This window comes from Sceloporus occidentalis, unplaced genomic scaffold (genome assembly GCF_023333645.1).
Source record: "Sceloporus occidentalis isolate IW3139 unplaced genomic scaffold, rSceOcc1.0.p SCAF_46, whole genome shotgun sequence".
NCBI lineage: Eukaryota > Metazoa > Chordata > Lepidosauria > Squamata > Phrynosomatidae > Sceloporus > Sceloporus occidentalis.
The window spans coordinates 6,052,412-6,074,321 of record NW_028317026.1 but is presented as its reverse complement, the minus strand read 5'-3'; the positions used below and the strand labels follow the sequence as shown (position 1 = coordinate 6,074,321).

The following is a 21,910-nucleotide window of genomic DNA, read 5'->3' as shown; positions in this document are numbered from 1 at the left end:
TCATTCATTCATTCACAGACACTAATAATTCACAGATACTCATTCATTCTCTCAATCATGCATACTCGTTCATACACCCTCCCCCACCCTCTTACCTGAACTGCAGATCTGTGCGAACAACTTCTCTCGCTCTCCCAGAGAAAGCAGCAACGGAGCGAACAATCTGCCCTGCATCCGGGCATATGTCCGGGGACATAATTTGTCCGGGGGCAGTGTCCTCAATTCGTGGACTCTCCCGGGAAACTGGGGACGTCTGGTCACCCTACCCTTAGGGGACAGTGGATAACATAAACATCATCAGGGAACTTCCTATTGGTATAGAATTTGCATAATAAACTCCATATTTACATAAACAATGATTTTAAGCATACAATGATTCTGTACATTGATTATAAATAAACATTGCAAAATACACAGACAATTGTTTACATAAATCCTTATGTTGCCATGGTAACTCCTATGTAAAGTAATAATGCATTCTTTGTACAAAATAGGTAAAGATAATTCATAATTCAATTACCTAAATTAGTCAATCTCTAATTAGCATGAACAAAAGCATAAATCAAATGCCATGTATGTCCCAAATCTCCCCCAAATTATAAATATATACAATCAATAAAAATAAATGAAAATTCATATTTACAGAGGTAAATAAAGAGACAAAGTTAGATATAAATTAAATTCTTGATTCGGAACCTGTTTTTTTCTATAAATATTCTTGAGAAACCTGTCCTGAGGATGCTAGACAGAACTGAAAATATAAATTGAATAACCAAAGTATAATCTAAATTTGTAGTATAATATAGAAGTTTATATGAATGTCTCCTTAACCGCTAGCATGTTTGATTCCCATACTGAGCAGTTGTGCTCTGGCCTACTGACATCAGTTTGATTGTATGATATACCGCATATATGTTATTTCTCAAATTTTGTCATTGAGATAAAAAAAGACCTCTTAGAATATTTTGGGCAGTGCTTTTTTCATGGAAATAAACAAAATAGACAGAATATTGTGGGATGTATATCTGAGTTCCTTTCCATGAGTCCATACATCCCCATACTGCAGGGCACCACTGTAAAAAAAACATGACCCTAATGCCCCCACAGCCTTGTGCATTGCCCCCAGCTAGCCCCACATTGTATATTTATCCCACCACCCAGCCTCCTCCTTTAGAATTGATTTATGTGATGTCCCCAGCTGGCACCCCCTTGTGAATTAATGCCCCCACACCCTTGCATATTGCACCCCCCCCTTTAGTACCATGTCAGCCCTGGCCCCAGATTGCATCCACAGGACCTGCCCAACACCCAGATTGGAAGCATAGGACTTGCCATCTTTGCCCCCAAACAGCCTGCATGTGGCACCCTAGCCTCAAACAGCCTCCCTCTGCCATGCTCCCCCCTTACACATCCATGCTATCACACACATGTTTATTAATTTACTCATTCACAAACATTAATTCACTCATGCATATACTCGCTTACAGATACTCATTCATTCTCTCAATAAGGCATACTCGTTCATACACCCAACCCCACCCCCTTACCTGAACTGCAGATCTCTCTGTGCCGATCGCAGACTTCCCTCTGTGTGCGAGCAACTTCTCTTGTACCGCCCAAGGGAAGCAGGAACGGAGCATTGAAGACAGCTCTGGCGGTCGTGCGGCTGCATCGGCCACTTCAGTGAGTGGCTGGCCCACCAGGGAATTCCAGGTAGGGGCCTGGAGCTAAAGCTCCATCAGCCCTTACGTTAATCCAGCCCTGCATCCGGGGACATGTCCGGGGATATTATTTGTCCGGGGACAGTGTCCTCGATCCGGGGTCTGTCCCCGGAAACGTTTAGTCACCCTAGTTCAGTACAGTGAGGGTAGAATCATGGGTATCTTGTGATCCTTACCCCACGTTTCAAGAATCTTACACTACACACTCACAACACAACACACACAAGGTTCATGAAAAGAGGGACTTCAGGGGAGGAAAAAGAGAATAGGGGTTTGGGACTGTCGCCTCTAAATAGGGACACTTGGAAGTAGAATTGATGTTATGTAACATGTTTACTTTTGTAGTTTCAGTGCATGTAACGCATTTCATTATTTAATGTATGACTCAATAAATCTCCAATAAATTAAAAAGAAATATGACAAAGGCATGGTTTGTGAAACTCGTTAAATATAGCACACAGCAAAAATGCAGATTCAATCTTTTCTCATCTAAGTGACATGGTTGTTGCATAAATAAAATTAAAATAAAGATGCTTTGGTGTGTGGACAATTTTACTTCTTTTTCCCTTTTCGTTTCCTCCTTCAATCTGTCTTATTTTATTCTCATCTGCAAGCTGTTGTCGGCTGCAGCGTTGACTCATATTTCCTGTCCTATGTATTTTCACTCTTTCCATACCGTATTTACCCTGGCACTCTTGGGGACTGGTATGGAAAATACACTGTATAAATTCATCACCATGGCTACTCCATACCTAATAACCTTGTTTAACTTTATTATTATTACGGGTGGCTGGTGCTCCTGCCCTGGGTCAGACCTAGGGCAGTAACCAAGGTAAATACACCACTGCTTGGAATCACTCCAATTTAATATCTGGCATCTATCTACACTATATGATCAAATGTATGTGAAGACCTGTATGAGCTTGTTGGACTTTCCAAAACCATGGGCATTAACATAGAGTTGCCTAGCCTGCCCCTTTGTGGCTATAACCATACCTGGGATCTTTATGGCTACCCAGAGCCCTCCCTTGCGGTATGCAGTCAGGTGATCTCCCACTGATGTGATTGGACGGTTATGCTGATGTTGTGAGTGGCTCTGCTGATCTTGCAGGTGTTACCGCTGATGTCAGTGGGCGGTTCCACTTATGTAGCGGGACACGTTTAACTGGGAATAGGGCCGGGAGTGGGACCCAGAGTTCTCCAGTGCCAACCTGGAGAAATGGTGCTTCTCTCTGAGACTCCAGATATGGGCTGTAACAGCCTCCACTCGTCTGGAAGACTTTCTACAAGATTCTGGAGCGTGTCTGTGGGACTTGAGCATTTGTGAGTTGTGAGAAGGTTTGGCTCACAATCACATGCCACAAGGTTGAAAGCATATAATTGTCGAAAATGTATATGCTATATGCTCTAGAAATAAAGGGACCCAAACAGCCCAGACCATTATCCTTCCTTCCTCCACTAAGCTTTAAAGTAGGCACTGGGCATTCTAGTACGTAAACTTCTCCTGGCATCTGTCAAACCCAGATTGTTCCATCAGGTTGCTAGATCGTGAAGTGTGATTCAACTATCCAGAGGACACATTTCCACTTCTCCAGAGTACTTTACACCACTCCAGCCGACGCTTGGTATAGATGGGATCTGTCCTCCTCCAAAGTGGGACTTGTTTATACCCCTTACCCTATTAGGCATTGAGGGGGCAAGGATGACCCAAAAGGGTACTTTTGAATTTTAACCCCACCCACAGCAAAAAGAGGATAGAGGCTGACGGGGGAGGCATGGCTTAGAATCCTTGGCTCTCCTAGAGTTTTTAAAATTATATTTAACTCCCTGTTAGGTTGAGGTTGGTATATACATAAAATTACCCCTCTTGCTTTACTTAGTTATCTCCAGTGCCACTGTACATGGCACGGGGGAAGAGGGCAGCAATTGTTGCCCCATTAGTTAATACAGGGTCTGGGGACCCTCATTTCTTAAAAAAAAATATTTAACATATTTAAATGTTTATGGAGCTGGATTGCGAGGTGAATTTTGTGATTTGGAGCTAAGTGCGGCTCACAGGTAACTTGGAGGTTACCATAATTAATTTACAAGTTGCCTGCTTTTTTCAGTGTATGCAAGATTTTTTTTGATGGCAGAAATGTAGTAAGCATGCAAAGCACATGCAAATTATTACGATGACTTTCTAAACAATCGCTCTGATTTCACTATGCATAATTCAGGGGCAGCTCAGCTCTTGTTGCAGGAGAAGCTCAATGGACTGGTCTTTTATAAGCAATTATCATTACCATCAGGACTGAATTAGGGGAGAAAAAGCGGCGCAAGCTGGATACCTGCAGCCGCACATTCAACTACCTGAACGGCTGTGTGAGCGCCGATAAAAGAAGCCTGTGTCTGATATATACTTAACCTGAGCATGATGGATGGGGTTGTTTTTATCCACAGCACATAGGATGTTTAAGTTCCTAAACACTCTTTTTTGTAGCAGATGGATGGATGGATGGATGGATAGATAGATAGATGAAAGATATATAGATAGATAGGCAGACAGATAGATCAATCAATTGGCAGACAGATAGAAAATACATAGATGATAGATAGGCAGACTGATAAGTAGATAGATATAGATAAATAGATAGACAGACTGATTGATAGATAGATGATAGATAGATTTATAATATAAATGGATGTATAGACAGACAGCTATATGACTAGTATGGATACATGGAGTTGTGTACAGCCCCTGGCACTGAAACGGTTAGTTTTCACGAGTAAAGGAGGAGGAGGCGGGGAAACATCCGCTCGCTGAGTGGCAGGAGGTGGATGAGGGCAGTTCGGATCCAGGGTGTGTCAGGGCAGGGAGGGAGCCTCTCACTTTTTACCGTCTCTGCTATTTCTCCATTGCTTTCCACAGCCCGGGGACACAGGGAGCATCCGCCTACCTACTCTGAAGACTTTTCACTGTCTTTCATTTCAGAGTAAGTATTCTCACCAACTACAATACTTTTTGTGTGCAAAAGTCGGCCTTTATTTAAAGCTTTATTGAAATAAGTGTAAGCATAGCTGCATTGTGTAATATGAACAGGGAGGCTTGTCTAATTGTTAAATTAATGTACTGGATAAGATACTTTTATTTATAAGTGATAATTTGTCTCATAAAGTAGCCTCTTAAACTTGTAGGATTGATTGAACTAATCTAGGTCATTTACATGTCATTTTTACCTAAAGTAGGTTTGTAAATAATGAAAAAGGCCCCCGACAAAAAATAAAATAACATTTAGAATTTATACTTTTTAGCTTCTGAACATTTCTGGCAGTGAAGTATCCTTTGGCAGCAGCCATTGATACCCCATAAACCTATATTCTGGCTGGCGAACCCCCATAACTACACCTGCATTAATCACTTGGCCCTTGATGATGGACATCCTAAGCTTTTTTTTTTTTTTTTTTTAATACCATTTGATATAACTTTATTGTTTGCGCTTCTGCTTTTTGACTTTGTGACTGCCCATCCTGCATGGTTCAGGATGCATTACATATACAGGTTCATATTACCTGTAAACTGATTCTTTCCTGTGGAACTGTAGAAAGATCACCTGTGAGCCACAAACCCAGTTATCCGTTAAAAAGTAACATAGACCCCCTTTATCAGACCGCTGGCAAGCGATGATATTTCCTATTTATAGTTATAGAAGAACAAAAATAGTTATATTTTAGTGGAGAACTTGTAGCTGGAAAGTTAAAAACAATGTACGTGGCCTTTGTTGAGACCTGCGCGCTACTTCTTATTCAATCTCTGTGAACCGCTTGGCAGGGTGGCTAATGAATGATTCAATATCCTCTCTTATTAGCAGTTACTCAAAATACGGTATATCTTGCTCTGACTGTTTGCAATAAAACCAAACTTCGTTGCAACAAAGATCATATTTTAGACATGGTCTACAACATAATTATTTTATACGCATACGGAGACAACGACCAGAGCTTCATTTTTATCAGCATGTGTATATAAAACTTTATATACCTGACCCTTTACCTACAATAAACAAAAAATCAGCAGTAACATGCTCTGTATCAATACCCGGACTGACCATCTGGCACACAGGGCAAATGCCCGGTGGGCCACTGGCCAAACGACCCACATACTGCCTTATCCAGCTGTTGGCTGTGCTAAAGTGCCAGAGTTGCCTCCTTATCCCCCATCCTGCCCTGAACACTACGGTGCTATGGTGAGCGCTAGATGACAGTGTATGACATCATCTGTCTAGATCATACATGGATTATTACAACTTGTATATATTATTTTACAGACTCCAGAGCTACAATGGCATACAAAGGAAAGGTGAGTCAAAATACATTTAGCCCTCCTTCTGTTACAATGCAATGAATTCCTTTTTATAATTTTACATATAAATAAGACATAATTTCTCCATAATGGTAGACTTTTGCACCCAGGGAGGCTGATGTAGTCTGCAGATCTATGGTATATAGTTCACCTCCCGCTGTCATGGTTACATAAAAAAAAAAAAATCAGAACAAAAAAAACAGTGGATCACATGGATCTAGTACATACATGGTTAAATGCACATATTAAAAAAATCAGTGGATCACATGGATCTAGTACATACATGGTTAAATGCACATATTAAAAAAATCAGTGGATCACATGGATCTAGTACATGGTTAAATGCACATATTAAAAAAATCAGTGGATCACATGGATCTAGTACATATACGGTTAAATGCACATATTAAAAAAATCAGTGGATCACATGGATCTAGTACATACATGGTTAAATGCTTGAACATACATGACTTGTGTTTGTTTTGGTAGCCTGTGTTGTATGTGCTGAATATTTTAGCATACAGAGTGCAAGCTTTGTGTTTTGTAGAAGTATTATCAAAACCTCTCAACTTCCTTCTAAATGCTGGTTATCCCGCTGAGAACAAAATACACTATTGACGTGTACACTTTTTTTCCACGCTTTTTTTTTTTTTTTCTTTTTGTAATGAAACCACCCAAACCAACCAAAGGGAGGCTGAGCTGAGTCAAAGCACCGTCAGCGGTCATATGAGAAGGGAACAGCCTACAGCTTTCTAAGCTTCTTCCTAATTTTGGTACAATTTGTAACCCCTTCAGGGTCTGTCTGCAGAAATCATACTCGATCTAACCTTTTGTGACACGGTCATTGTTTTACAGAGCAAAAGCGCCTTATTAATAAATATGTTGTCTTTTAGAATTGTGAATAGAATTAGAGTGTACGTGCAAACTTGCAGAACGGGATTCTTGCCTCAGGAAGCACATGATTGGGGTGAACAATGTCAAACCTCAATAATAATAATAAGCTAATTTATCTAAATGTTTTCTAGCACTGTGTCCGCTTTTTACCATATTGCTGCATCGATGGGAAAAATGCTGTTTTTTGAGTATCGTGTTTTACCAGGCATTGGTGTTCAGAGTGTCTGACGTTAATTATTTCAGTCAAAATATGTCACCCGTGACAATAAATAAATCCAGGGCCCCGTTCTTCCATTTACAGCTGTTTCAGTTAATGCTCGGGGCCTGTTGGTCCCTATAGATACAAATGCACACGTATAGATTTCTCACTGGATCAACAAGTCTGTTCTTCTTTGGCTAAAAAAAAAATAATGCAGGCCATATTTAACAGGTCAGTGAGGCTAATGTAAAATTGATTCCGGCGCAATTTTGAGAAGAGTCTCATTACAATAGCAGCCGTTGGAATGGTCCAGTTGCCAAGAACATTCTGTTGGTTGCTATAGTGATAAAACCATTTATAAACATTGCACAATTATTTTCAAAAAATATACGTAAACCCCAGTGAAAAGGGGGATGATGAAAACAGGACAATGTGAAATTAGTTGAATTTATAGCAAGGAGATCGGTAAATCGCAGTAACAAAACATTGTCAAAGTACTGTTTCAGTTACATGTAGCACGTATGATCGTCACAATGCCAAGCAGCACAATCTTTGGTGACATTTTAGATTTTTTTTTTAATGCAGCTCAGTGATATGCCTTTTAACTGTGGGAGCAAATGTAAGTGTGGTAGATGTGTAAAAAAAAAAAAAAAAAAAGTCATGATAATTAATGCTTTACAAATATAGACTTGGAAATTTCCTTTAGACTGTGTCTGATTATAGTTTAGCAAAGTAAAAAGAAAACCACCGTCAACTATTTCTTTCAAGTTTTTTACCAGGGGGAAAAAGTGATTTCTTTACTGTAGGCCTCAATCTTGTTTTGCCTTCCTGGACCAATATGGACTTGGTGGCACCACCGAAGGGCCTCTGGTGTCTGTGGCCCTCTACAGATCTGTCGGTTTCATTCGGCTGACGGCACATTACATACAGTGTGCAGATTTTATGTTGTCCGGGTGTGTGAACGTACTGGCTGTCAGTGCCCGCCAGTGCTTTGTTACCAGACGGAGATTCTGCCTTTTCCCTTCAGCTGATCAACTCACATAATCTTTCACAAGCGCTTGAGTGAGACTTTCCATTGTCTCTGTCATCTACAAACCCAGTGTCTCCTAAATGAAAGTCCACGCGAAAATGACCACACGTAACACCGATCACAGAGCAGTCACTGTAGCATTCACATTTCCGCAGAATTTTAAACTGGTTTTGCAGAGTGACTCATTTGCAGGAAGTGCTTTTTCTGTACTTCAGGGCTAATTTCTCATGTCAAGTCTTAAAGGCTTTTAAAAGATCCAGTTTTCCAAGGTAAATTAATTTTTAGTACCCGTAAATGCTGTATTTGTTTGCCATTTGCACCATATGGTTTTTTTTTTTTCTCTTCAAGATCCCACATTTTCTGTGTTTGTACCCACACATATTTTAAAGCAGCACAGACACAAAAAATAGACTGCTGTGTTTGTTTTAGCACAGGTTTTTTTATACATAACTTTTTGCAATTTGGTTTACAATTTCTTCTGTACACAGTAGGTACCTCTGCCAAATAATGACCCAATTTAGGTTGCAACATTCCATAATAATGGGATACCCCACATACATATTTTATTATGGTCTAGAGCAGTGATGGCAAACCTTTTTGAGCCCAAGTGCCCAAACTGCAAACCACTGCAGTTAAACCTGAATAACGAGGTTTTAGTTTAGAAAAAACAATTCGTACAGTTTTTCAAACTAATTAACAGCTTTTGTTTAAAAAGAAAAACACAATAACAGAGCTTTCCATTAAACATTTTTTTTATTTAAAAAAACAAACAAAAAAAAACAACTGTACACGTGCATGTATTTTTTTAAATTGGTTATAAAACTTACTTGATTTGCTGGAATCGGTGTGGGGTCAGTCCCCAGTCGCTCCTGTGATGTCCGTGTGTCAGGTGATATCCCACGCAGGCAGTGGCGACTCGCTGTTAGAGAGAATTCCCCGGTGAGTGCCATCTTTGCCCTTCCACAATTACACATCTATGATACACACATACTCATTAACTCATGGTCTCCCTCATTCAGACTATTCATCCACATATTAACGCATGCTCTTCCTCATTCAGACAATTCATTCACATATTAACTCATGCTCTTCCTCATTCAGACAATTCATCCACATATTAACTCATGCTCTCCCTCATTCAGACAATTCATTCACACATTAATGCATACTCTCACGCATTCACACAATGCATCCACACATTAATTCATACTCACTCATTAACATGTACCCCCTCTCCCTCCCTTATCACTTTCTACCCCTTCTCCCTCCCTTATCACTTTCTACCCCTCCTCTTTCCCTACTCACCCCTTTTGTATTTCACTCACCTTTAAAGTCCTGCGGCGGGAGAACGAGGCTTCTGTCTTCACTCCCTTGCCCCCCTGTAGCGACGCCACTGCACGCAGGTGCGTCAGATGTTTGAGAGCGGGGGCGTGGCTTCAGTGTTCTCTGGGGAGGGTTCTCCCCAGAGAACTGTGGGAGATGTAGTCCGCGGGAGCCGACTCCGTGACTACAGTGTATGACTGTAGTCACGGCGTGCCCACAGAGACGGCTCGGCGTGCCAACAGCGGCACGCGTGCCACGCGTTCGCCATCACTGGTCTAGAGGACCACATCCACCCCTTACATATTACCCTATACTTCACTATTTTAATTCAACTGCCTGGTATATGTTTTACTTAAAATGGGATGTTGGGGTTTCCCTTCCTTTTCCTTTACACTGTTATCTGCAATCTAAGATTCCATCAGGGTAAGCATTTACACATATAGTATTAGTCTCAGATCTGCACTATAATACTTGGATGTTATAGAAGAACATGATGCAGTGGTTAGTATCACGCTCTAGAGCTTGCAACACGTTCATCACACAAATAAGCCACTTTCACTGTACTCCAGCTGTAGTTTACAGGAAAAGCAAGATGCCTCCCCCGGTAAAACATTCTTGCTTATTTTATGTTATACTTCAATCATTCTACATCTAACACAGGGGTTCATTAACATTGATTGCCACTTATATTTTACAGACATACAATACATAATCTTTATTCCTGTTTTAAATACATTTTTGTATGTTTTAACTATAAAACAGGAGAAGTTGAATTTCCAACACACCTTTTATCTATTTATGTTTTTTTTTCCATCTTCTTCTAGTCCACAAGAGGAACTGTGAAGGATTTTCCAGCTTTCAAGGCCAATGAAGATGCAGAAGCACTGCGCAAGGCAATGAAGGGATTGGGTATGGTATTATTTTTTCCTCCGTTATTACGCTGTATCTTTCTTATTTTCACATCATAATTTAAAAAAAAAATGTTCTTCAATAAAACATTTTATTCAGTTTTATGCTTCAATGCAATTTTCTGTTTGTACCTGTTGCTATATATAATTTCAGCTTTAATGGTCCCTTGGCCGGAAGGTAACAGCCCATCCCCTGATAAAGTGTATATAATGTGCAAACAAGAAAATTAAAACACCCATGGTCCTTAAGGGGTTAATGAAAAGGTTTAGCCATTACAGTCATGTGAAAAAGAAAGTACACCCTCTTTGAATTCTATAATTTTACATATCCGGACATAACAATGTAAAAATAGGTAAATACAACCTCAGAGGAAAAACACATGGCATATTACACGGTGTCATGATTTATTCAACAAAATAAAGCCAAAATGGAGAAGCATGTGTGAAAAACTAAGTGCACCCTTACTGCTTCCATAGGAATGCTTCAGAATGACTGAAAAAGAAAAGACTAGACACAAACGGAAATGCTGTAGCAGGCCTTAAGAAAGCTTTGTGCACAAACAAATGCTGTAAACCTGAATGAATAGAAACAATTGTTATAAAGAAGAGTGGGCCAAAACGATGTGAGTGACTGATAGTCATACAGAAAATGATTACTTTAGGTTATTGCAGCTAAAAGTGGTTCTGCACGCTATTGAATCATAAGGTGTACTTAGGTTTTTACACATGGCTTCTCCATTTTGGCATCGTGACATTGTGTATTATGTTGTTAAGGAACAGATGATTATGTCCTGATATGTAAAACCATGGAATGTACTTTCTTTTTCACATGACTATATACCGTATTTGCTCGATTATAAGACGAGGTTTTTTTTCCAGAGCAAATGTTCTGAAAAATACCCCTCGTCTTGTAATTGGGGTCGTATTCTAATCAGACCTCAAATGAGGTCTGACTATTAGACTAAGAGCCGGATCCCCCGCATCGCAGCAGGGGACCTGGTTCCTCCTGTATGGTAACCTCAGCTGCTGCCGGCGTCTATCACCGAATGCCGGCGAAAGTGCCAGCAGCCGAGGTTGCATACGCGCTTACCTTCCTACTCCCGGGGTAGCCTGCCCACTGCGGGGAAGCAGAGCCGGTTGGGGAGATTGCTCCAGAAGCAGGACCGGGACCCGGCGGCACTGTGCCGTCCCAAAGCGGATCCGGTAGACCTCTTCAATTTTCTGGAGGAGGCGGGCCTAGTGGGGTCACACAGAGTCATGCCGTAATCCCGTGGGAGCTGCAGCAAGCGCCTGCTGAGGCATCGCGGTGAGTGTCTGGGTAGGTAAGTGTCTTGGTGGGTAGGTAAGTGTCTCGGTGGGTAGGTGTCTGAGTGGGTAGGTAAGTGTCTGGGTATGTAAGTGGGTATATTAGTGTCTGGGTATGTAAGTGTCCCCCTATATGCCACTCTGTCCCATGATATGCCTTTTAACCCCCTATATGCAAGAGTGACATATAGGGGTATAAGGCATTTCTGGAGGCAGAGTAGCATATAGGGGGTTAAAAGGCATAACATGGGGCAGAGTGGCATATAGGAGGGTATAAGGCATGTCTGGTGGCGGATGAGCATAACTGGGGGCAGGTTGGTAAATAAAAGGAAATAAAAAACAAAAAAATAGTTTACATGAATGAATATTTACTAGTAAAACTTTTTTCCCATAGGGTCGTCTTATTTTCTGGCTTTTTCTTTTTTGTTTTCCTAAATTAATATTCAGATTTTAGGGAGTCGTCTTATAATCAAGCAAATACGGGGTGTGTGTGTATATATATATATATATATATATATAATAGATCTGAATCTCCTAAAAACTAACTCCTTTCTAAAATATTTTTATCTAAAAAGTATAACAATGTTCTCCTTCAGTGTAAAATATATAGTTGTATGGTTATGTAGCACTGACAAAAGCCTGTTTTTATATCTATAATTTTCTTCCAATAAACTTGCCATTGTTGTAATATTTTGGGTGACTTTACCTTCTCAAACACCACACAGAGCAGATTCTTTATGGCGATGCTATTAAGTCAGTGTGTCTGGCTGATAGGCAGGATGACAAAAAGTCAGGGTTGAGCTATGATGACAGCGCAGAACGAATGGCTAATATACAACTGTCTGAATATACTATAGTATACAAAAAATGTTGAAAAACCGAAAAGACTATAAATACTATATTTTAAAAACGGATACTAGCAAAAAAAAATGATGAGAGGGTGTGTTTTAAGTGGGTCATGAATCAGGATATAAAGGGGAAGTTGTGTTGGGCAGAAGTGCAATATTAATTTGGTGTCACCGGCAACTTTATTATCTGAAACAAAATGCTATGCCATGAAATTGTAGTTTTAGTCTTGCTTAATTTTCAAAATATATGTTCTCTTTTTTTTTAATCCAAATTCTGCTACTTTTCCTGTCTTCTCCAAAGTTTTATTTAAGGCTTTTACAATAATGTTTCCTGGTACCTTACATATCCATTTCCTTTAAATATTACTCTAATTAAAACCTGCAGGTAAGGATTGGTATTTTATAGACAGGCCAACGAATTGTGTGAAAGAACTATCTCTAGCCAGATTTTCTTTTTCTTCAATAAATTTATTACACAGTCACACAGTTCCTAGATCATCTGTGTGATTTAATGAGAAAAGCATAGTCCTCCTGTTATATCCATGCTAGTAAGTAGATTTATTTCTCAATTTCTACATAGATTTCTAAAAATATGTTTATACCTTCCCATGGGAGTTCATGGTATTCAGGGCTGGTCTTAGTACCGAGTGAAACAGGCAGCTGCCCAGGGTATCTGGAACAGGGAGGTGGCTACAGTCATAGTAGAAACTGCCCCAATGTGTAGAGGTTCGTCTGGTATCTGAAATGGGTGCAGTAGAAGCCTGCACAATATGTGGAGCGTACACACAAGATATCTATGCATACATTAGCATTCTAAAAGTATAAACAAAAAAACATAGAGGGACTTTTTGGACTATGACTGGTCCTGATGGTATCAACCTGTTAAATAGAATGCCTGTTAATTTCTTCTTATTCTTTTGTTTTATTTCCCAGGTACTGATGAAGAGGCCATCTTGAAAATCCTTACATCCAGAAGCAATGCCCAACGACAGGAAATTGCGGCTGCCTTCAAGACTTTGTTTGGCAGGGTAATAACCTTGCTACGTTCTGTGTAGAAAGAAAAAAAATAAGGTGTAGACTTGTGCGTCCACAGTTGTACGAATCTCCATAAACAAGGAAAAAAAAACACGAAACAAATGAAACCAAGGCAAAATGCTCAGAATTTTTGTTCAGATTTTGTTGGGTTGTTCACTCCTGTTCTCACTCTCATTCACTCTCGCGCTCTCTGAATGTCTCCCAGCCTTCATCTTCTTGTTCTTTTGTCTTATTTCTTTGTCTGGGTCTCTGCAGACATGGCCATGTGTTCTAGGCATTCCAGCCTGTTCTGTGATGTTTTCGGTTGGCTATAGGCTGGAAAGAAGGCAAAACGAAACATCATTGGGTACTGTCCAGTGTAAGGGCAAGGCCTAGTGACGTTGATACAATTCTACTGTAAATTCCATTAACCTTAAAGGTGTCATTGATTTACATATAACAGGTAAGGAATAAAAGATGGCTCGGGTGGTACAAGATTTGCTTAGCATTTTGTATGAAAACAAGACACCCAAATAAATTCACTTACTGTTTTGATGCAATCTATTCCACGGTTTATTGAAGCAGAATTCATGTTTTAAGATATCCTATATAACTCAGACTCTTATCTTCAGGATCTCGTCGATGACTTGAAATCAGAACTTACAGGCAAGTTTGAGAAACTGATTGTGGCGCTGATGACCCCAGCCTCTTTATATGATGCGTATGAACTGAGGCACGCCATCAAGGTACTTTAGCTATACATTTGTCCAAATCCATACTTCAGTCTTGTAGGCCAAAGATATCGGGGGTCTGTACACAAGCAATTAAGCCAACTTGTGTCAGTTTGCAGGCGAGTTGCTGAGGCATACTGCCTCAAATAATTTGGCTGAAGAAGAGCAGCCTAAGATGAGCTCAACTGCTAACTTTACTGCAGATAAAATTGGCTGCCAACTCGCTGCAAGCACAAATTAAAAAAGGGTATATTTAAATATTCAAGTACTATATGTTTGGATAGGCAAATCAGGAGGTGTCAAGTAGAACCACAACCCTTTTAAAGTCTGTAACCTTACTGGAAATTTAGGCTTGCGTTTAATTGTCTGTCTTTATCCCGTGGCCCTCACACCGTGTAGATGTTTTTTCTAGCACAGCTTAATAGCATGGGTTGCTGGTTTATGTGATTTAAGGCATTAACGCTGTTCTTTTTTTGTAGTAGATGAAGCAAATCCAAACATACTTTTTTTTTATTTATTTATTTATTTTTTCCTTCTCACGGCAAAAAATTTAATGCCATTGCATATCATGTTATAATAATTTAACAAACATTTTATGTTAAAGTTTAATATAGCTTTTTCTTTCTAAATACATGATGGTCTTGCATACCACAGTCTATCCTTTATAGAGAGAGAGAGTCAAGATGCACATTTTAATACATGTCTTATGTAAATAAGATGATACAAAAGAACTTAAATTTTATCCAATCGGACATCTGTATTGGTCTAGTGCTACATTACAACAGGACAGCTGAGTTAATTCAATAAGTGAATGTGATGCATATATTTTGTATGGGGGTGTTGACGCTCCACTGTAAAGTGTTAATAAAATGGAATTTCTGAATGTTTTCTAGAATTATAGTGGATGGAAAGACTTTATCTAATAATCATGTAGTAGTATGAATATAGCTCACTGGATATGGGTCCAATCATAGTCTTCTGTGAGAGTGCTGTTTTTATACAAGAAAAATAAGGTTTGAGGGTTTATTCACTAAAGAGGTTCATCTCCTTGAGTTTGCTTTACATCATGAAGGACCAAACCGGATGAGATTTTGCAACTCTCCTGCCAGTCCCCTCCCAAATCCTGATTAGTGAATAAGGCCCCTTGTGTCTACAAACATGTGAAATGCATGACTAATAATCACAGATTACTCAGTCATGTTAGTAGGGGTAGGGCATTGGTCAAATAGTGTAAAATAAATCTCTGAATAGTTCTTGCTTTATACATTTTCTTCGGCTGTGGGTAGAATACTATTATTATTATTTATTATATTCAGTGTGCTTACACCGGTTTCTCTAGGCTAGATCACTTACTGTTGCAAAAGAAGGGTACAAATATGTGTGAATCCCCTGGGCTATGAGATCCTTTTCTAATGGACTTTACAACCAGTGATAAACCTCCACCTTCCAGAAAATACTTAGATATATAAACACACACAGAACCATCTCTTGCATTCATCCGTATCTCTCACCACTCTGCATGTTACTGGAAGTTGAATAAGAGACCAAACCCTGCCTCTCCATCGCGTATAGTCACCTCTACTACATCTTGCCCCACGTGATATTTAACACCTGCACCTTAATACATTTTAGGATAGGGTGCTGATTGAAGCCTAAGGGTTATACTGTTAACAATATAACTGCATTCTTAGTGGAAAGGGGAAATGTCCATTACACTACAGTGTGAAATCATGAAGTGCCTTTGCTCTGAATTTAGTAAATGCATCTGGGGATTTTTCATATGTCTGCCTTGATACACACTGTTCTCACTCTTTATACCCAACACAGCATTTTAAATAAGGGTCTGTGCTTAGTCTGTAAGCGTTCATATCTATCTCTTTTAGCTAAAGCTCATCTTATCTACTGAACAAGTGTCACATATTTGTTTTCTAGGGAGCCGGTACTTGCGAGAATATATTGATTGAAATTCTTGCCTCTAGAAGTCAAGCAGAACTGAATCATATCAAACAGGTTTACAAAAAAGGTATGTGCTCAGGAGAGTGCAAAAAACATCACGTCTTCAAATTATGTTGCAGTATCTGTGATAAATGTTCTTGGTGTGATGCTTATTCCACATCTTTATCTACCGCTCACAGCTGGCTTTATATGTGGGCACAGCATGTTTTTTCTCTATTTTTTTGATAGGCATGATTGAGTCAGACTATTTGCATCTCTGCAGTTTGAGCCATTTGGTTCCTTACCGTTTTTAGACGATTATAACCCAAATATTGTGAATGGGCAGTATGCTTTAGCCTCTAGCTATGAACTCTTATCCTGGAAAGGTACATGTATCTACAGTACAATACATTGGTTTGTTTCAGAATTTGGATGTGAACTGGAAGACAGCATTACTGGAGATACATCTGGGTTCTTCCAGAGGATGCTGGTTGTCCTAGTCCAGGTAATTCTATTTATTTTACCCTTTGCACTGGCACTCACGCTCAGATATTGATTTATGGCTTAATACCAATCTACTTATAATTTTAACACAAAAAATCCTAAATCCTTCATAATGCATCATTTCAAGTATAGAAATCATTAAACTTTGAAAGAAAGAGAAAAAAAAAATCCCAATATTTTTTTTATTTTTTTTTTACTCATCACAGTGGCACTTTCTGTATTTACAATTCCAGAGCTATAGATTTTGTATTTATATTGTTTGGTGAACTGGGCATTTTACTGGCCCCCTTCCCTCAGTCCTGCCCCCCCCCCCTCAAATATGTAATTTCAAAAAGTTTCAAAGAAAAGGATGCTGTAATCTGATTGCTAAAAAGCAAATTCCATAATGTTTATATATACATTTGAATGAATGTTTTTTTCTGTATTTATTTACTTTTATTTCCACACTTCTAGAGCTATCTGAATGCAGACATATGGAAAGAAAGTCATGCATAATCATCATCATTCTATTTTATTCTATAATCAGCGTGTGCTTATATTGTGTTTAATTTGTCTTGTCAATCAAAGCATGTCTTGTGACTTCTTTTCAGGCTAACAGAGACCCCGACTCTAAAGTGAACGACTCGCTTGTTGAGCAAGATGCCCAGGTCAGTGACTAACGATGGTTTTCTAAATATTGAAACCACCCCAAAGTCTTTTAATTCTGTTTTGCATAATGATATGAGTGGCTGCTCATAGATGATTTTATTTTATGATCTCTGTGCTTGGATCCTGGCAGGATTTGTTTAAAGCTGGGGAGCTGAAGTGGGGAACAGATGAAGAAAAGTTCATCACAATCTTGGGGACTCGCAGCATTGCTCATTTAAGGAAAGGTAGAGATCTGTTACACCGTTACTCAAGTTAAACATTGTAGACCAGAATTTTCGGTACCTCTTTAAAACGATGAGGCTACATGCATTTTGCCACGTTGAATCGTTTTACTATGTTGTACGGAATTTGAGGAAATGCATCGTATCTACCTAAAGATATCGCCTCTTTCTGTGCCTTCTTCCTCGCAGCTGCTTAGCCCTCCTGTGCACACAGCAAATTGGGGTAGCAATTTAAAGGAGAAGCTTAGTTTACAGTTCCAAATGAAGTATGAAAACCTTTGAATGATGATAATTATAGTTCAAGAATTGGATGGGTAGATTCTGGTTACCCCTGATGGAAATACATATACTGATATTACACGCAGTGTATACAGAGAAAGTGAGCATAACGGCAAATAATTCTTTACTACCATTTTACCATCCAAACCACAATTAATAGTTTGTATAAGGATAGGGGACCCTCCTGTTGAGTCATCTAATGTTTGGAAGATGAATACTTCGTGTCTGACTCATACAAACAGACTGGGATTTATTTTCTGTGTGTAAGATCGTGGCTATTTTTTTACAATACAGTGCTCATATGCGTCCCCACCAATGAAAAATACATATTAAAGAATGTTGTAAGTACTAAAATAAGCATTCTTTATCTGTTAAAAGAATGCTTTGAGAGAGGAAACGCTTGGGGGTTATTTTGCTAAAATCTCACCATGCATTTGAAAGGCAGAAAAGTTTGTTAAAAGCAGGTATTTGGCTATCATATGTATTTTAGTGAAAATGATGGCTGGTGTGTCCAAAAAGACATTGATAGGACATGTTAATTGCTAGACATGAAACCAGGCTACTGTTCATATTTATATAAACCGTTTAATTAGCAGAGAACCCTTTTGAGCACAGATTTCCAGAGCAGGGAGCTCATCCTACTACTTCTGGAAAAAATTGGAAATCCTTCGTCATTTCACAGATGGAAAGGATTAAAATGTTTCAGACATGAGGTTTTCCGTTTGGTGCAATTAGACTGATGTATTATGTTTTCTTCTTCGTATGGTTTTGTCAGCTTTCCACCATCAGAGTTCTCGGTCTTAGATTTTGAAGCTTTAGGTTTTAGCAAATGTGTAGAATGTCCAGGGTGCAAGTTCTAAGAGTTCTTTAGGTACACGAAAGAACCTTTCTATTTTTTTTTTTTGTTACTCGTAAGGGGGAACTGAGTTAAAAAATATTTGTATTACAGTGAGAGGTTGGAGTGCATTAGTCATTCTCCCTCTGCATTCATCAACACGATAAGTCTATCTGCGTAAAATCTCATCCGGAGATTGATCAGACCTCTTTCTTTTATACGCAGTCTGCCAGCCACTTCAGACCAGGGAGCATCTCCACCGGGAACCTCAACAATTCCTCCCTTAGCAATGAAAGAAACTGGACAGGAGCTCACTTGGTCTCAGTAAAAGCAGGTATTTGTTATGCTTGGCGACTAAAGTAAGAAACTGGTAAATAGAACAAACTGGAGTTGATATGTACCAGTTGGTTACTTTAATTGCCAAGCATAAAAAATAAGTGTTTTTACTGAGACCAAGCAAGTTCCCTTCTAGTTTTTTGCTATTTCTTTTATTCAAAATGAAATTATTTTTTGTCAGACAGAATATATGTATATGTATATATATGAATATATATATATATATTTTTTTCTTTTCCTCCTCTTCTTCTTCTAGTGTTTGATAGGTACATGACCATCTCTGGGTACCAGATTGAAGAAAGCGTTGACCGCGAAACATCTGGGCACTTGGAGAAGCTACTGCTTGCTATTGGTAAAGCTCTGAGTGTCTTATATTTTCTGCTGGTGACAAAAACAATGCTAGCTAATAATAAACAGGGCATAATAAGCATACTCGTCATAAAACGTCAGTGTTTTTAATGATGGCTGATAAGTATACTTGATGTTTAGAAAACAAGCATTGCCAAGGACAGCGCTAGGCAAAGGCAAACCACTTGTTGAACATGCTGAACACAAACTGGCTTTGTTTTTTGCATTGCCACTTGTTCTGTTCAAAAGCAAAATAGCAAATATTGTTACAAATAAAAAAAAACTTTTTTTATTTTGGCTACATGCCCTATAAAAAGTTGACGGGAAAATTACTGCATGAAAAGGTGGTAGAATTACCTTTTTTTCTTTTGTTTAGCTGTGTACTATTTATAATGGGTGAAAGCTGTACAAAATGTACGGTATGAATCATCTATACACATATATATTATATATATATATAATCATTAGATTATGACATTCATAATAAGCTTAAACTTTGCATTATCTATGGAAAGTCTGTGATGTGTGTGTGTATATATATATTTTTAGGGCTTAGTTTTTTTGTAGGCTGCTGATGTCTGTTGTGACACACATTACATATACATACCCATTTGTGACGTTGGGGATTAGGTTTATCTGACTGAAAGTAGTGTATTTTTTTTCTTATTATTTACATGTAGCAAATATGAGACATTTTAGTATCTTCTCTTCAATAATACAATTTGCATACTTGAGTGTTAAGTGCCAACACTGACATTGGTCTGATTCAAAGAAAAAAACCAAAAAGTTCCATAAAATGAAAATGTCTGCTCTTTTTGCTTTATCAGTGAAATGTGTCCGAAGTGTTCCTGGATACTTTGCGGAAACACTATACAATGCTGTGAAGGTGAGTACATGTTTTTCATCGCTACAGTATAGTTAAGTCCTAACTGTTTGTTGCTGATGGAATCGGTACATGTTTACTGAGGGTGTTTAGACTTTTCTTTAAAAAAAAAAAAAAAAAAAAGGATAAAAATGGCTTTTTAATACACCAAAATACAGTGTAGGCTTACTAATCGTACTTGAAGAAAGCAGAACAGCCTTTTGAGTATGGGTAAAACTTCGATAGTGGGGGGTTTATTCACTAAGCCAGAAGGCTGTAGGAGTTTTTTTGCACGTTTACATTTTCATATTTGTACAGTTCATAATGAAGGGCAAACCACTGCAATAAAAGCTTTATTGGCCTTGTATAATACAAATATAATGTGGGGAGAATTACTTAAAGCCACAGCGCAGTTTGGCCTATACATTAAACAGTGACAGCTCCCAACCTCTTGAAGGGCTAATCTTGCTAACTTTCTCCAGCACTATGATTTATTTCTAGACATCAAGTAAACTGTACTACATATTATATAGGCCTTCTACATATAAATTAATATATAAATATTGTTGTATGTAATTACTGCCTGATTATTGTTATGTTGTTCTAAAAAATATATTATCAGTAGAGATAAACTTTACACACTACCAGAGTTTGGGGAATAACTGCATTGTCTGTTTCCTAAAGCAGAAGATTTATGTTTATCTGAATTTATTCTTGCACAGGGAGCTGGCACTGATGACTGCACTCTGGTCAGAGTCATGGTTTCCAGGAGTGAAGTAGATTTACTTGACGTAAGACAAGAGTTCCGTAAGAACTTTGGGAAGTCTCTCCACCAAGCCATTAAGGTAAAAAGAAAATCTTTCATTGCTCACATTTCATTTTGGTGAATGGGCTTGGAATGGACGCTGTTAAATGAATGATGAAACACAGCAAGAACTTATGGATGGTTCCTGAGGCACACAAAAAAACCCATTAACCTGGCTAAGTAATGTTTCCTTGAACATCTATAATACTTCTAGCAACCAATGAAGCTAAGTGTATGTTCAGATGAAACCCCACTTAGTTTACCAGAAACTCCTAGTTACGAGAAGCATCGTCAAATTTACTTTACGAGAATGGACACTGGTCGCCTGTCTTTGTGGGCTACCAGCTTCAGGCATCAGACTTCTACCCTCCTGTGTTCCATTACAGGCAGTGGCACAGTAGCATGCCATCTAGTTAAACTGGCAAAGCTAGGAAGCTCTGCAGAGTGTTTCCTATACTGATTCTATACAGCTTCCAATTCCTGATGTTTTTAATAACTGGTTAAACGTAAAGTTGTGTAAATGAGGAAACAAAGCCTCCAAACCTAATATGTAACTAGTTCAGTTTATATATCACAGAGCAAAGTACTACTGTGAAAACCAATATAAATGGATAGTATAACGTTCTGAGCTAAGCATCCCGGGATGGTATCTTTAACTTTTGAATTCACTTTTCATATGTTCTTCCCTTCTAGGGCGATACATCCGGTGACTACAGGAATACGCTCCTCTTACTCTGCTGTGGTGATGATGAGTAATGTTTCTGCTGATAAGGAGACCTACCTTTTGGCAATACCTGTACAACTGTACTAAAGTTAATACCA

The 21,910-nt window shown here is 38.8% G+C and overlaps 1 protein-coding gene across 1 annotated transcript; it reads left to right on the top strand.

The window, feature by feature from the left end:
- The first annotated feature begins 6,042 nt into the window (after positions 1 to 6,042).
- LOC149289373 (annexin A5-like) lies at positions 6,043 to 21,844 on the top strand. Its single transcript, XM_089490778.1, has 12 exons — positions 6,043 to 6,060; positions 10,334 to 10,418; positions 13,504 to 13,598; positions 14,217 to 14,330; positions 16,248 to 16,338; positions 16,676 to 16,755; positions 17,345 to 17,401; positions 17,533 to 17,626; positions 19,330 to 19,425; positions 20,249 to 20,307; positions 21,006 to 21,128; positions 21,782 to 21,844. The coding sequence occupies exons 1-12, from the start codon at positions 6,043 to 6,045 to the stop codon at positions 21,842 to 21,844; spliced, it is 975 nt and encodes a 324-aa protein (XP_089346904.1).
- The last annotated feature ends 66 nt before the right edge of the window (positions 21,845 to 21,910 follow it).

Bases quoted from the DNA above. Each gene is read 5' to 3' on its own strand.
- LOC149289373 (XM_089490778.1), top strand. The intron at 14,331-16,247 runs GTACTTTAGCTA...TTTGTTTTCTAG, and splicing joins AACTGAGGCACGCCATCAAG to GGAGCCGGTACTTGCGAGAA. The intron at 16,756-17,344 runs GTAATTCTATTT...ACTTCTTTTCAG, and splicing joins TGCTGGTTGTCCTAGTCCAG to GCTAACAGAGACCCCGACTC.